This window comes from Corythoichthys intestinalis, chromosome 5, assembly GCF_030265065.1.
Source record: "Corythoichthys intestinalis isolate RoL2023-P3 chromosome 5, ASM3026506v1, whole genome shotgun sequence".
Lineage (NCBI taxonomy): Eukaryota > Metazoa > Chordata > Actinopteri > Syngnathiformes > Syngnathidae > Corythoichthys > Corythoichthys intestinalis.
The window spans coordinates 1,189,545-1,204,802 of record NC_080399.1 but is presented as its reverse complement, the minus strand read 5'-3'; the positions used below and the strand labels follow the sequence as shown (position 1 = coordinate 1,204,802).

Here is a 15,258-nt window from a genome sequence, read left to right as displayed (position 1 = left end):
GTTGACTTCCTATTGACATAAGGTCACTTCCTGTTGATTTGTGGGCATTTCGGGGTCATTTCCTGTTTACAACGCGCTCTTTCCAGGGTCACTTCCTGACAATATCGGATTACTTCCTTGTTGATTTGGGCTCTTTAAAAGGTTACTTCCTGTCGATTTGGAGCATTATGACAACACTTCCTGTTGATATCAGGTCACTTCCTGTTGATTTGTGGGAATTTCCGGGTCACTTCCAGTTGATTTTGGGGCATTTCAGGGTCACTTCCTGTGTATAACAGGTCACTTCCTGTTAATTTGGGGACATTTCAAAGTAACTTCCTACTTATTTTAGGGTCACTTCCTGTTGATACTAGGTCACTTCCTGCAGATTTGTGGGCATTTCAGGGTCACTTGTTGTTGATATCAGGTCACTTCCTGCTGATTTTGGGGCATTTCAGGGTCACTTCCTGTTGATACAAGGTCACTTCCTATTAGTTTTTGGGCATCTCAGGGTCACTTCCTGTTGATGTCAGGTCACTTCCCGTTGAATTTGGGGCCTTTTTGGGTCACTTTGTCTTGATATGAAGTCACTTCCTGTTGATTTGGGGTCATTTTGGGTTCACTTTTTTATATTGGGTCACTTCCTGTTGATTTGAGGTCATTTTGGGGTCACTTTTTTGATATTGGGTCACTTCCTATTGATATTGGTTCATTTCCTATTGATTTTGGGGAATTTCAGTGTTACTTCCTATTGATATGAAGTCACTTCCAGTTTATTTGGGGGCCTTTTCAGGGTCACTTCCTGTTGGTCTATCATTTTGGTGTCACTTTCTGTCGATATGGTTGACTTTCAGGTGGATTTGTGGATTTTAGGTGGCATCCTGTGGATTTGGGGGTCACTTCCTGTTGACTTGCAGGCATTTCTGGGTCACTTCCTGTTGATTTGCGACCTTTAAATGACTGTGAATGCTCTGGTTTCAATGCCATTGTCACCAGTTCATGTTGACGGGGTTGGATGTCTAGCGCCATCAATGGCAGCCAGTGAGCTAACGTAGACACTATTCTCGCTGGTTCCTTTTATTTAAACGGTGACACCTATTTAAAATGATATAGCAATTCTTGGTGGGAGCAGATTGATGTTTTGTTCTACAAAGTATTGCGATCCCCTTTGCAATATATTGTCACAGCCCTCCTCCTGTCCCGAGCATTTAAGATGTGCAAATAATCTAGTGAGTGACCCTTGAGATTGGTTACTAGGCTGCAGGTTGCACACCTTGTGTATTTTTAGACCAGTTTTCACATCAGCCCTCACAGAATGCTTGTATATCTTGAGAGAGCCCACCTTAAAGACCAATTAAAGGCCTTTAAGAGCGTTAGGCCATTGTAACTATGAAGTAGGCCGCGTCAGATGGGTGAAAGAAATAACCACGGAAAAGAAAAGTCACATGCTAGCATATGGCCTCTGGCCTGTTTCCCCCCCTGCTATTATTGATGTCGCTCGATGCTCGTCCGCTAGCTTCCGAATGCTCGTTGAAGAGCGCGTTGGTTCACTCGAGCGCAGAATGAAATCATCTCGTATGTAAAGATGGGTGTGCTCTTTGCTTGGATTGTTCGAGCTTTTCGCAGTGGCTACAGGGTCTTCAGGAGTCTTAAATGTACCACCCTCATGTCTTAACAAGGTGTTGAATTTCGTCTGCTAGCTCTTAACTCATTAAGTAGCAGACATCCAATCCATTTGAGTGTTATATATTTGATTTTGTGTGAAAGGGAGTATAATAGGGCTGCAGCGATTCATTATTTTAGTAGTCGATTAATCGATGAACTAGTTAGTTCGAATAATCGAGTCATCGGATAAAGAACATAAAAAATTAAAATACCTGAGCTGAGCCTCAAATGGTATAAAAAATAAACAAACAAATGAGGATCTAAGTACAACAAAAGAACAATTGGCTACCTTACATAGCAAAAGTCCGCTAGCTTAAATGCAACAAAATGCTAACTTTTTTTTTTAATCAACAAATGGTTAAAACACAAATTCCCACAAAAAAACGGCTGACAATACCAATAACTAAATTACGAATGCATAGAAAAATAACATTAGCTCAAACAAAACCTTAGCTCATGTTGGTCTTAACAGGGAGCAGTTGGATTCAGCCATGTAAAATGAGTTATGCCATATTCACTATAGCCACTAGAGGGCAGTGTATCCACCGAAATCAATCAAACTGAATGCAAACACTTTCAAAACAAACCATTATAGCACCACTTTAATTAAACGAATACTTGAAGCAGCAAAACATATTTAGAATCTTTTTTCTAATAAAATTACGCGAGTTAATCGATTAATCGTTGCAGCACTAGAATATGTTTGAATGATTTGTTAAGAGCATTGTGTAAAAAAAACGTAGTTTTTTAAAAAATAAATAAATAAAAATGTTAACATTTTATTGCATTTAAGCTAGCGGACTCAAGTTGGCCAATTGTTCATTTGTTGTACATCGATTAAGGGTATGCCAAAAAAAAAAAAAAAAAAAAAATCGATTAACAGATGATTAAAAATTTTAATCGAGTTAATTACAGCTTAAAAATTAATTAATTGTAATCAATCGCAATTCAAACCATCTATAAAATATGCCATATTTTTCTGTAAATTATTGTTGGAATGGAAAGATAAGACAAGACACACATAAACATTCAACATACTGTACATAAGTACTGTATTTGTTTATTGTAACAATAAATCCACAAATGGCGGCATTGACATTCTTTCTGTTAAAGTCATCCACGGATAGAAAGAATTGTAGTCCTTAAAAGATAAATGTTAGTACAAGTTATAGAAATTTTATATTAAAACCCCTCTTAATGTTTTCGTTTTAATAAAATTTGTAAAATTTTCAATCAAAAAATAAACTATTAGCCCGCCATTGTTGATGTCGATAATTACACAATGCTCATGGGTGCTTAAGCCCATAAAAATCAGTCGCACCCAGGCGCCAGCAGAGGGCGACAAAACTCCAAAAAACACAAGTAACAAGTTGGCATTGCACTGTGCTGTCATTTTAATCTATTTGAGCGGGGCATGTGCGTTAATTGCGTCAAACATGTTAACGTGATTAATTTTAAAAGAAATAATTACCGCCCTTTAATTCGATCATTTTGACAGACCTAATTTTAACTAAATCATGGACATAAATTTTTGGGGGGCTACTTTATTAATTAGTAATGTATGATGCATGGATAATCGTGATCATCGTCAATACTGTAATCATCGTTCCATAATCGAATCGTGGCACCCTGAATCGTAATCGAATCGGAATCGTAGGGTGCCTAAAACAGCACACTCCTAACTTTGATTCTCATTTATTATTTTTCATAATGTTGTTTCAGTGCCATTGACTGTAGTCCAATCCAGTCAAAATGAATTGGATATCTAGCTCAGTCAATGAGCTAACGTATTCTAATGTAAGATTTTGGAAGCAACCTGTTGGTTCTTTTTAATTTTTGGTGGGAGCATAGGTTGAAAAACACTGCATTAAACGACACCAAAAATTCACCTTCAATTTTCCACGATCTATAATCACGGTCATGCTAGTCTACGGTCTTTCAACACAGATTGAGATTAAAATATTTACTGTCGAGAAAAAGTCCCAGCTGCTTCCTGAGCGGGAACGCGGAGGTCAGGTCTCCGATGTATGCTGGAAAATGGCGTCTTTTAAGTATTTCCCAGCGCGCGGCGTGGGAGCCGGCCCGGGACATCTGTTGGGCCTGGATAGTAATTAAAAGGCAGCGTAGCAAATCTGCCGTCGCTTTCCCATCCCAGTAAAGCCGGTGTTCGATTTGATAGGCTTAAGCGGGGACACCATTAAACGCCGCCGCCGAGTACGCCGGCGCGGATCGACGTCAGTCATTTGTGGGGATCCTTTGCAAAGTGAAATTATCAGCCAGTTTGGGACAAAAAATCTGCTTAAATTTGATTGTAAAAATAAAAAATTAAAAATACCCCATGTATTTCTAATGGCCCCATTCATTCCCAATGGCACATTCAACTCCCCCAAAAACTTATTCACTTTTGATTTTCAACTCCGACCTGCAAAAAAAAAAAAAAAAAAAAAATCATTATTTTTAATCAAATACTTTTGCCCCAAAATTACCGTAATGGCCCGAATATAAGACGTTGTTTTTTGCCTTGAAATAAGACTGAAAAAGTGGGGGTCCTCTTATATTCGGGGTCTAGACATTATAGCCATTCACGACACAAGATGGCGCCAGATATCATTGAAGCGAATGCTGAACTTGACTCCCCAGGCCAAACAATTTTGTTGTTTTATCAAAATAGATTGGTTTATTTTAGGGCTGTCAAAATTATCGCGTTAACGGGCGGTAATTAATTTTTTTAATTAATCACGTTCAAATATTTGACACAATTAACACACATGCCCCGCTCAAACAGATTAAAATGACAGTACAGTGTCATGTGCACTTGTTACTAGTGTTTTTGGAGTTTTGTCGCCCTCTGCTGGTGCTTGGGTGTGACAGATTTTATGGTTTTCAGCACCATGAGAATTGGTGGTGCTGAACAATGGCGAGCTACTAGTTTATTTTTTGATTGAAATTTTTACAAATTTTATTAAAACGAAAACATTGAGGGGTTTGAATATAAAATTTCTATAACTTGTACTAACATTTATCTTTTAAGAACTACAAGTCTTTCCATCCATGGATCGCTTTAACAGAATGTTAATAATGTTAATGCCATCTTGTTGATTTGTTATAGTAAACAAATACAGTACTTATGTACAGTATGTTGAATGTATATAACTGTCTTGTATCTTTCCATTCCAACAATAATTTACAGAAAAATATGGCATATTTTATAGATGGTATGAATTGCGATTAATTACAATTAATCAATTTTTAAGCTGTGATTAACTCGAATAAAAATTTTAATCGTTTGACAGCCCTAGTTTATTTACATTTCAAAAACCAGAAGCCATTCATTTACAAATGGGATTGCACTTTAGTTTACATATTTGAATGTTCAGATATTAAGATTTGAATGAGGGAAAATAACATGCTTTTCCTCTCAAATATATTGTTATAATCATTTGTTTCAGATGTACTGTAATTATTTTCTGTATAAAAATTCATTTAGTGTTCAAAAAGTCTTTTTTTCAAACTTGAGTCTTGAAAAAGAGGGGGTCGTCTTATAATCAGGGCCGTCTTATATTCGGGCCAATACAGTAATAAGTGACCAAAATGTACAGGAAGTGGCCTGGAATGTCACATATTCCAGACTGCTCCTAAATTAGGGCATTTTCACCCCTGAAATTAGACACAACCCAAGTAAAATTTTCATCTACTTGCACCTAAAAACATGTTTTTTCTTGAATTTCTCTGTGGCTGACAAACATCTACTCCACACTTACGCCTAATTGTTGGTAGTAATGCGCAAATAGGTCGCTAAGGCATTCAATTTATCAGTAATATTAGTGCTGCAGCTATCGACTATTTTAGTAGTCGATTAATCGATGGACTAGTTAGTTCGAATAATCGAGTAATTGGATAAGGAACATGAAAAATTAAAATACCTCAGCTGAGCCTCAAACGGTACAATTTTTTTCTTTTTTAATGAGGATCTATGTACAAAAAAAAAGAACATCTGGCTAACTTACATAGAAAAAGTCCGCTAGCTTAAATGCTATAAAATGCTAAAGTTTTTTTTACAATGGTCTTAACAAATGGTTCAGGCACATACTCCCACAAAAAATGGCTAAATATACCTATAAACTAAATTCTGAATGCATTAAAAAACAGCTCAAACAAAAACTTAGCTAATGTTGGTCTTAACAGGGAGCAGTTGGATTCAGCCATGTGAACAAAGGCAGACCAGAGGGCAGTGTATCCACCATAATCAATCAAACTAAATGCAAACACTTTCAAAATAAACCATTACGCGCCACTTTTATTAAAGAAAATTTAAAATTCGAATATTTTCTTCTAATCGAATACTTGAGTTAATCGATGAATCGTTGCAGCACTAAGTAATATAGTAAAAATGAGTGGAAATGAAAATATTGACAGGGTTCCTCCAGCTCATGGAAAGTTCAATTCAAGAATTTTAATGTTGTTTGAGACCAACTTGACAACAAACCAAAATTGTGGTTGGCGGTGGGCACAACAGGACGTCAAGTAGTGTGATCTAGTCGTTGCTAAAAGTCACACCGCAACCCAAGTGCGCCACATCGACAATAAAAGAGTATCGGGAAGTGAAATCACTTGATTTACAGTGCTGGCCAAAAGTATTGGCACCCCTGCAATTCTGTCAGATAATGCTCAATTTCTCCCAGAAAATGATTGCAATTACAAATGCTTTGGTAGTAATATCTTCATTTATTTTGCTTGCAATGAAAAAACACACAAAAAAGTACAAAAGTATTGGCACCCTTCGAAAAATCATGTGATGCTTCTCTAATTTGTGTCATTAACAGCATCTGTGGCACATAACAGGTCGTGCCAATAACCAAATCACACTTGCAGTCAGTTAAAATGGATTAAAGTTGACTCAACCTCTGTCCAGTGTCCTTGTGTGTACCACATTGAACATGGAGAAAAGAAAGAAGACCAAAGAACTGCCTGAGGATTTGAAACGCAATATTGTGAGGAAGTAGGGCTGCAGCTATTGAATATTTTAGTAGTCAATTAATCGATAAACTAATTTGTTTGAATAATCGAGTAATCAGCTAAGGAACATAAAAAATTAAAATACCTAAGCTGAGCCTCAAACGGTAAAAAAAACAATTAAAAATGAAGATCTCGTACAACAAAAGAGCAATTGGCTAACTTACATAGCAAAAATCCGCGAGCTTAAATGCGATTAAACGCTAACTTTTTTTTTTTTTTTTAATGCTCTACACAAATGGTTCAGACACATATTCAGACACACAGATCTGAGAATGCCACCCTTAAAATCTCAGAGACCCGGAGCAATTGGCCAAAAAAGAATGGTCTAAAATTCCAGCAGAAACTCATTGATGGATACCGGAAGTGGTTGTGCGCCGTTATTTTGTCTAAAGGTTGTGCTACCAAGTATAGGGCGGAAGGTGCCAATACTTTCGTCCAGCCCATTTTTGGAGTTTTGCGTAAAATGATCATGATTTCATTCTCTTTTGTGTTTTTTCATTGCAAGCAAAATAAATGATTACTACTGAAGCATTTTTCATTGCAATCATTTTCTGGGAGAAATTGAGCATTATCTGACAGAATTGCAGGGGTGCCAATACTTTTGGCCAGCACTGTGTGGACTTTTTTTCCCCCCAACATTGGCCATCGGCCGATCAACAGACTAAAAATAAATAAATAAATAAAAATAAAAAAAAAGATTTTGATCAGGCATCTGTGTGGGCAACTGTGGCCACCGCTGACTGATGATAGAACCCCAGAAGGACCCTGTAACAGCTAGAAGGCAGATTACGATAGGTTTTGCTATGCACGTTAGCCTATTGTTTTATTGTACAGTACTTAGATCCTCATTTATTTATTTATTTTTAATACCATTTGAGGACATGCTCAGGTATTTTAATTTTAAATGAATGTTCAATGCTGCTAAATTTGAAGAAACACTCAGGAATTTTATTTTGTCTCCTTTGAAAAGTGCAATCCTAGTTAGCTTTTGTTTTACGTCTCCAACAATTTATTCTGCAACGCATTAAATGTTCCAAATCCGATGACTCGATTATTCAAACTAACCTAACTAAATAAAACACACGCAGCGACACTTGGCCCCTGAGGGTTACATGTGGGCCCCGGTTTCAGAAAAATCCTAGAACCGCCACTGCCTACCAGTCAAAAGAGATTGGACGTCAATGGCAGCCAATGAACGGACTTCTGCTTTTATGTACAGTAATGGAGGATTTAGCGTTGGTGAAAGCGTATGAGTAAATCAAGCTAAGCAGAGTGGATTTTTATTGATCGTTTGACCTACTTCCTGTCCGTATTACTAATCAGAATGCCAATCTATTTTTGCAGCGTGTCATTACACGGTCACAATATATCAGATTAGAACAGGGCCACCAAATGATTGGAGCTGTGGCATTATATTTTCCGTGCATGATGAGTTTTCTTCTTATCTAAGTCAACACAGAGGGGCGAGGCGGTGCCGCCGCTACGTCATGTCGAAGAATGGAACCGCACAGAATCTTCACATCAAAAGTCGGGCCGTCACGACAGCTAATCAATCACACAGTGCATTGACAATTATTTTGATAGTGGGTTAAACATTGTTGGTCTTATAATTGTTTCGTTCTTTTTTTTATTTTCATTTTTTTAATTAAAGCTTAAAAAAAAAAAAAACGGAACTTTTAAAAAATATATCTATTTTATTCATAAATATTTTAAATAAAACAGGCCCGTTTTCACTTTTTTTTAAAAGTCATTAAAGCAACTTTTTAATTTTTGATTTACATTTTTTGAAAATTTGAAATTGAGTTTGTTCTTTTTTAATTGTTTTAGTTTTTTTTTTTTTTATTAATTGAAAAATATATTATTAAAAAAATGACAAATGTAGGGACAAATGCAAATGTTTATGTATTCGTTTTAAATTAAAAAAAAAAAAAAAAACAATAAAAAGGATAATATTCTTTGTATACATTAAAAAATATATATATTTAAAAGCCAAAACCAATAAATTTTGTCTTATACATTTTTTTAAGTGTTTTTTAAAAAAAAATTAAATTAAAAATCTGTATATATTCTCTTTATATTTTTTTATCTTTTTTTTTTTCATTTACAAATATGTCACAAAAAATAAAAAGCAAGGGAAAAATATATTTTTCACTAAAAATAGAGAAATAGTCAATATTCCTTATATATACATACATACATTTGTATTGTATTCAATTTATTTTTATAGTATTTCAAATAAAGAGGACACTTAGTGTTTTCTTTTTATGTAATCATATTAATTAAAAGAACTAATTATTCTCATTTTTATGTATTATTTAGAAATATTTAATTTAAAACAATCAAAAGGGGGAAATGTAAATATCCTCTTTTTAAAATTTACATTTTGATTTCTGAATTTTTTTTTTTTTAATTTAAAAATATATCACAAAAAATAAAAAGTAAGGAAAAAATGTATATATTTTTAAAATAAAAATAGAGGGAAACAGTCAATAGTGTTACATACATAAATATATATATATATATATATATATATATATATTTTTTTTTTTAAGTATTTCAAATAAAGGGCACAGTACACTTCTGTTTTTTTAATTTAATTATATTAATTAAAATAACTAAATATTTTCACCTTTATGTATTAAAAATTTTATTTAAAAAATTCTAAATAAAAAAGGGAAAAAATGTAATTATTCTCTTTTTAAAATTTACGTTTCGATTTCAGAATTTTTTTTTTTTTTTTTTAAACATTACGAAAAATAAAAACCAAAGGAAAAATGCAAATATATATTTTCAATGAAAAATAGAGGGGAAAAAGTCAATATTCTTTTAAATATATTTATTTTAAAAGCATTTCAAATAAAGGACACAGTAAGTCTTCTCTTTTTAATTATTTTAATTAAAAATTAATTATGTGTAATTAATAAAAAATAAAAAAAATATTTAATTGAAAAATTATATTAAAAAAGGGGGGAAAATGTAAATATTCTCTTTTTAAATTTACGTTTTGATTTCTGGGGAAAAAAAAAAAAAAATTAATCGTTTGTGGCAGCCCTAGTGAAACCTCCACCGACCGGAAAACGACAACACCTAAACGTTCCCTAAATTTGAAGGAATCCCTCGGCATATTGATCACGATTACTCACCGCACATCGCGATTTCAAATCGTGCATCACGATGACAGACGAACAACCTCGTCGCCCTTGCTGTTTATCTCGACGGATTCATGTGTCACATGGGAGCAAGTTCTTTCCTTCCTTCCATAGAGACGCCATCATTGGGTCAAGAGATTAAAAACACCCAATTTCTAGTCCCCCCCCGTCTGCAAAAAATGACTACACTAACAAATAAAAAGCGAGGGGGCGATGCTACCGAGCTAACGTGGCGAAGATGGGCTTGGCTAAAGCTAAGCTAAACACGTTCGCCTAGCAACACAACAATTTTAGTGGGCGAATTCCTCCAAACCGTTAAGTGGGAACCGTGGCCGTTTAGGACAAAATGTCCCGAGACTTGCCACTCGTTGCGGTCTGCTCGGTACCGACAACACCAGCACAGAAGCCCAGTTCTTCCCACCAAGATAAATAACGGAAGCTAAAAATAGCAAGTTATCGCAACCGACGTGATGCAGCGAGGAAGCCCCAAAACGCAAACTTACTGTGTCGGCCGGGTTCGTGGGTTCATGCGGTCGGTTCCGAGCTCCCGTCTCGGTTCGGCGTCATATCCACAAGGAATGAAGGAGGGGTGGCGGCGTTGGCCAAGGCGACGAGTGTTGACTTGTGGACAAGTTGCGAGGGAGTGGAAAGCAAAGAGCGACTGCTGGAGGCGTCTGGCTGACCGCCTGCCCGCTTGCTTGCCCGGGCACTGGCAGCAGCGACGGCAGACCCGAAGCTTTGGCGCCCTCGTGCGGCTAGAAAAGTGTACGGCTACAATGCTCACAAAACTTTTTATTAGAGATGGAAACATTAACCGTTTATGGGGCACTCATTGAACGCATTGCCTGCCATTGACTGTTATAGGCGTCCAATGGAAATGAACTTATTGACAGAAAATAGTCTAAAAAAAAAAGGGGGGGGGGGTAAATTGAAAATAGTTATGTCCCCAAATCAACATAAGTGAACCTAAATCAAATGGAACTGACCCGGAATGCCCCAATATCAACAGGAAGTGATGCAAAATCAACTGAAAGTGACCCAAAATCAACAGGAAGTGATGTTAAATGAACTGGAAGTGACCCGGAATGGCCAAATATAAACAGGAAGTGACCCAAAATCAACAGCAAGGGACCTGGGAATGGCCCAAAATCAACAGGAACTGTCCAAAAATCAACAGGAAGTGACAAAAAAAATCAACTTAAAGTGACCTGGACTGGCCCAAAATCAACAGGAAGTGACCTGGGAATGCCCCAAAATCCACTGGAAGTGACCTAGCAATGCCCCAAAATCAATCGGAACTGACCTAAAATCAACTGGAAGTGACCCAAAATCAACAGGTATGGACCTTGAAATTGCCCCAAAATCAACAGGAAATGACTCTGAAATGCGCCAAAATCATCATGAAGAATTATATATGGCGGGAAACACAGACAAGACCGAAAAAGCAGTTTCTGCTCTTGCACTCCTCTTTAAAAGAAACTTCTGTATTTTAAGCCGAAACAACTGTTGTGTTTGATAGATCAATATGTCTATATGCTGCCATAGCAGATTCATGGCACATGAAGCCCCCAAACAATTTTTTATTTGTCTGTTTTACCCTGAAAACCCCCGTTTACAGACGTCGCGCAACCGCTTGTTTCAACCCAGCCATAAAACGAAGGTAGTTAATTATATCTATTATTCAAAATGTCTGTCGTTTTTAGCTTAGACTCATTAATTGATGACTCATATTTTGTTTAAAAAAAAACGACTTTTAAAAGTTATTCACTCACATATTTTAAACTTTTTAACAAATTATGTCACAATGAAAAAAATGGCGTCTGTAAAAAAGTCACGGGTATCTACCTCATAGCTATCGCTAAATAGTAATTTTTTTGTTACTGTTGCATTTTCTCCGATTTGTTAGATGATAATCGATCCAAACAAAGAAAAATAGGGAAAAAAAGTTTGAAAGGGTAAATATATGAAAAAGAACATCTCGACCACTCCTTGATGTCTGCGATTTCTGCATCGCGACCCTTGTTATATTCCCATGTTTCACCCATAAAATCCACCAAAAATCCAGCTGTGTCCATTCACAGCTGTATCTTGACACTCAGTGATACATGCTACATGGAGTTTTTGGATCGAAACAAGGTAAGTACGCGATAATTTCTCGTTAAAATCATGGCGTCTGTAATTCTGCTCTCACGTGCTCTCACCTCCAGATAGGGTTTTTCTGTTTACATTTTTTTTTAAACGCCCTCCTGTTCAAAATTTCTCTTCACCCAGAAAATTGAGATTTTTATTTTACACGTGCATAATCGGACAATTTTGATAGTTGGCCAAATTGGGGGGGGGGGTCTCAGAGCTTCAAGTCACCTGAGTGTTTTCCGCCAGATATAGAATCTGTGAATCCCCCCCACCAAAAAACAAACAAAAAAAAAAACTGCTTTAATTTAAACAAATAAAGAGTAAAACAAATATTTAAAAAAAAAACACCAATCAGAAAAAACAGATTTTATTCTCAAATTGAAAGACATATGGTTCCATAGTTTTATCTGAACAATATTTTAAAAGATCTTACAGACAAAGAAAAATCATTCATCTCATCTTCATGGATGTTTGATAATAAACTCAGAATTTCTCAGCAGGAAGTGACAACAAACCTGAATGTCCAAACTGGCCATATATGACATTGACATAACAAAAATAAAAATAACAATAAACTGCCTCTTTACTGGTAAATCTACAACAGAGTATTAGGGCCACACACAAAAAAATAAAGTTGTATTATTACAAGATTTAGGTCGTAGTATTACGTAACATTATGTAATATGTGTAAATGAATCATACTGTTATATTACAACTTTTTCTTTTAATATTTTGACTTCGCTCTCACAAAATTACGACTTTAATCTAGTAATATTATGACTTCATTCTTATAATATTACATTTTAGCTGTGCTCCATCCTTACATATTAGGTATGTACCTTTAGATGTGATTTTTTTCCTCAAAATATTTTGACTTTCTTCTCATAATATGAGTTTAATCTCAGATTATTGCCACTTTTACCTCGTAAATTACAATTTTTTCCTCATAATATTACGATGGAGTGATGCTGTGTCAATTTTTATTACATAAAGTATGTAAAATTATCGCGTTAACGGGCGGTAATTAATTTTTTAAATTAATCACATTAAAATATTTGACGCAATTAACGCACATGCCCCCGCTTAAACAGTTAATCCACTTGTTACTTGTGTTTTTTGGAGTTTTGTCGCCCTCTGCTGGCGCTTGGGTGCGACTGATTTTATGGGCTTAAGCACCCATGAGCATTGTGTCATTATTGACATCAGCAATGGTGGGCTACTAGTTTATTTTTTGATTGAAAATGTTATACATTTTATTAAAACGAAAACATTAAGAGGGGTTTTAATATAAAATTTCTATAACTTGTACTAACATTTATCTTTTAAGAACTGCAAGTGTTTCTATCCATCGATTGCTTAAACAGAATGTTAATAATATTAATGCCATCTTGTTGATCTATTGTTATAATAAACAAATACAGTACTTATGTACCGTATGTTGAATGTATATATCCATCTTGTGTCTTATCTTTCCATTCCAACAATAATTTACAGAAAAATATGGCATATTTTATGGAAGGTTTGAATTGCGATTAATTACGAATAATTAATTTTTAAGCTGTAATTAACTCGATTAAAAATTTTAATCGTTTGACAGCCCTAAAAAATTATATAATACAATTTTTAGTTTTGTAATATCCCTATTTTTTCTTGATTTTTTTCTCAAAATATTTTGACTTTCTGCTCATAATATATATATATATATATATATATATATATATATATATATATATATATATAATACATATATAATACTTTGATCTCAAATTACTGCCTCTTTTATAATATTACGACCTTTTTCTCCCCCTAATATTATGATTTAGTCATGCATATTACCTGTATAGTTATGTAAAATATGACTTTTTTTCTCGTAATAATACAACTTTTTCCTCAAAATAAGAACACTTGTAAAATTCCATTTTATTGTTTTCCCTCTCTTTGTAGGGCTCTAATGCTCCATCGTAGAAAGCAGTAGAGGAGAACCATGAATGCATCCAGTGCATTATAGACATCAGTGCATAAAAATACAACAAACACAAAAATAGGATGTGCAAAGCCTTAAGAAATGTATTTCTATTTACATTACCTTAGCCTAATACATAGCATAATTGTCATGTTTTTGCCAGATTGCTGCATCAACACTCTTGTCTTATGCCAATCAGAACTAAAAACAAAAACACTCATCATTATAAAAATATTGATGTGTTTGTAACAAAATGTATTTTAAAAAAATATGACTCGTCTGTCGTGCCTGTCAGGCCAAACTACCCACACGGGACGGACTGGACCATAAATTTGACACCCATATTACCAAGGCAATTATGCTGTTCGGCTAACGATTTGGTCAATAACTACAGATGAATGCTCTTTTAGATTGGACACTTGGACGCCATCTACTGGTGAAGGACAAACTGACACTTCAATTTCCCTTTCTTCCCATAAACCTAAGCAGTTCAGCGTGGTAATACAAGTCGACTCAAAACTTAAAAAAGACAAAACACGGATATGCCTCATTTCTAGACTTTTTTTGTCGGAACAAACTGCATGTAAAATTAGTTTATTTTCATTATTATGCATCATTTTCTGGAGAAAAAAAAAATGAATACAGTAGTTATAACTACAGTCTCTTTTTATTCGGGCATTTTAGCCACAAAAAAAGTAATATGAAGATAAGATCTCCCTTTCCCTGGCCTGTACATTCCGAAAAATAAATTTGAGCGCTTTAGGCGTGCTTAGGTACTGGGGTACCCTTGTTTATAATAACCTTTTCTGGGTTCCACGTTCTCGTAAATGGAAAGCGCAGCCGTGTTTTGGTAGATGAGATCGACATTTGTTCCAGTTCTGGAGCGGATGATGTCCATTGCACACTGGTTTAAAAACACATACTGGTCCTGAGCAGACATAAATAGACAACAACAAAAAATAAACTGTGAAAATCACACTGTTATTTGACAACCCCCCCCCCCCCCCCCCAAAAAAAAAAAATAAAACACCCCCAAAATATTAATGTGAAGAAAACAATAAAAACAGAACACAGTGGACCATAACAATTAAATAAATCAACAAAAAAATACTGAATAAATACATTTAAAATTAAATTTAAAAAAAAGAAAAAAAAAAGAAAAGAAAAATAAGAATTAAAAAAATCTGTAAAGATATAAATAAAATATTAAAAATAAATATTTAGACCCAAAAAAAAGACAAAAATAAAGTTTCAAATTTCAATAAATAAAATTTAAAATAAAATAAAAATGCACATGTTGAACAACAACAACAAAAAATACTTGGACATAAAATGCTTTCAAATAAATACAGA

At 34.8% G+C, this 15,258-nt stretch overlaps 2 protein-coding genes across 3 annotated transcripts in view; both read right to left on the bottom strand.

The window, feature by feature from the left end:
* The window catches only part of osbpl5 (oxysterol binding protein-like 5), a 57,487-nt gene extending 46,959 nt beyond the window's left edge, over nucleotides 1-10,528 (bottom strand). Inside the window, exon 1 of the mRNA XM_057837851.1 lies at nucleotides 10,313-10,528. The gene's annotated coding sequence lies outside the window, so the exon portion shown is untranslated. The remainder of the gene's footprint in view (nucleotides 1-10,312) is intronic.
* A 1,812-nt stretch (nucleotides 10,529-12,340) lies between these two features.
* ptprja (protein tyrosine phosphatase receptor type Ja) overlaps nucleotides 12,341-15,258 on the bottom strand; it is an 80,960-nt gene continuing 78,042 nt past the window's right edge. For both annotated transcript variants that reach the window (XM_057836310.1, XM_057836311.1), the window contains exon 30: nucleotides 12,341-14,833. In XM_057836310.1, coding sequence (XP_057692293.1) covers nucleotides 14,675-14,833 — 159 coding nt within the window. In that variant the 3' untranslated portion in view covers nucleotides 12,341-14,674. The remainder of the gene's footprint in view (nucleotides 14,834-15,258) is intronic.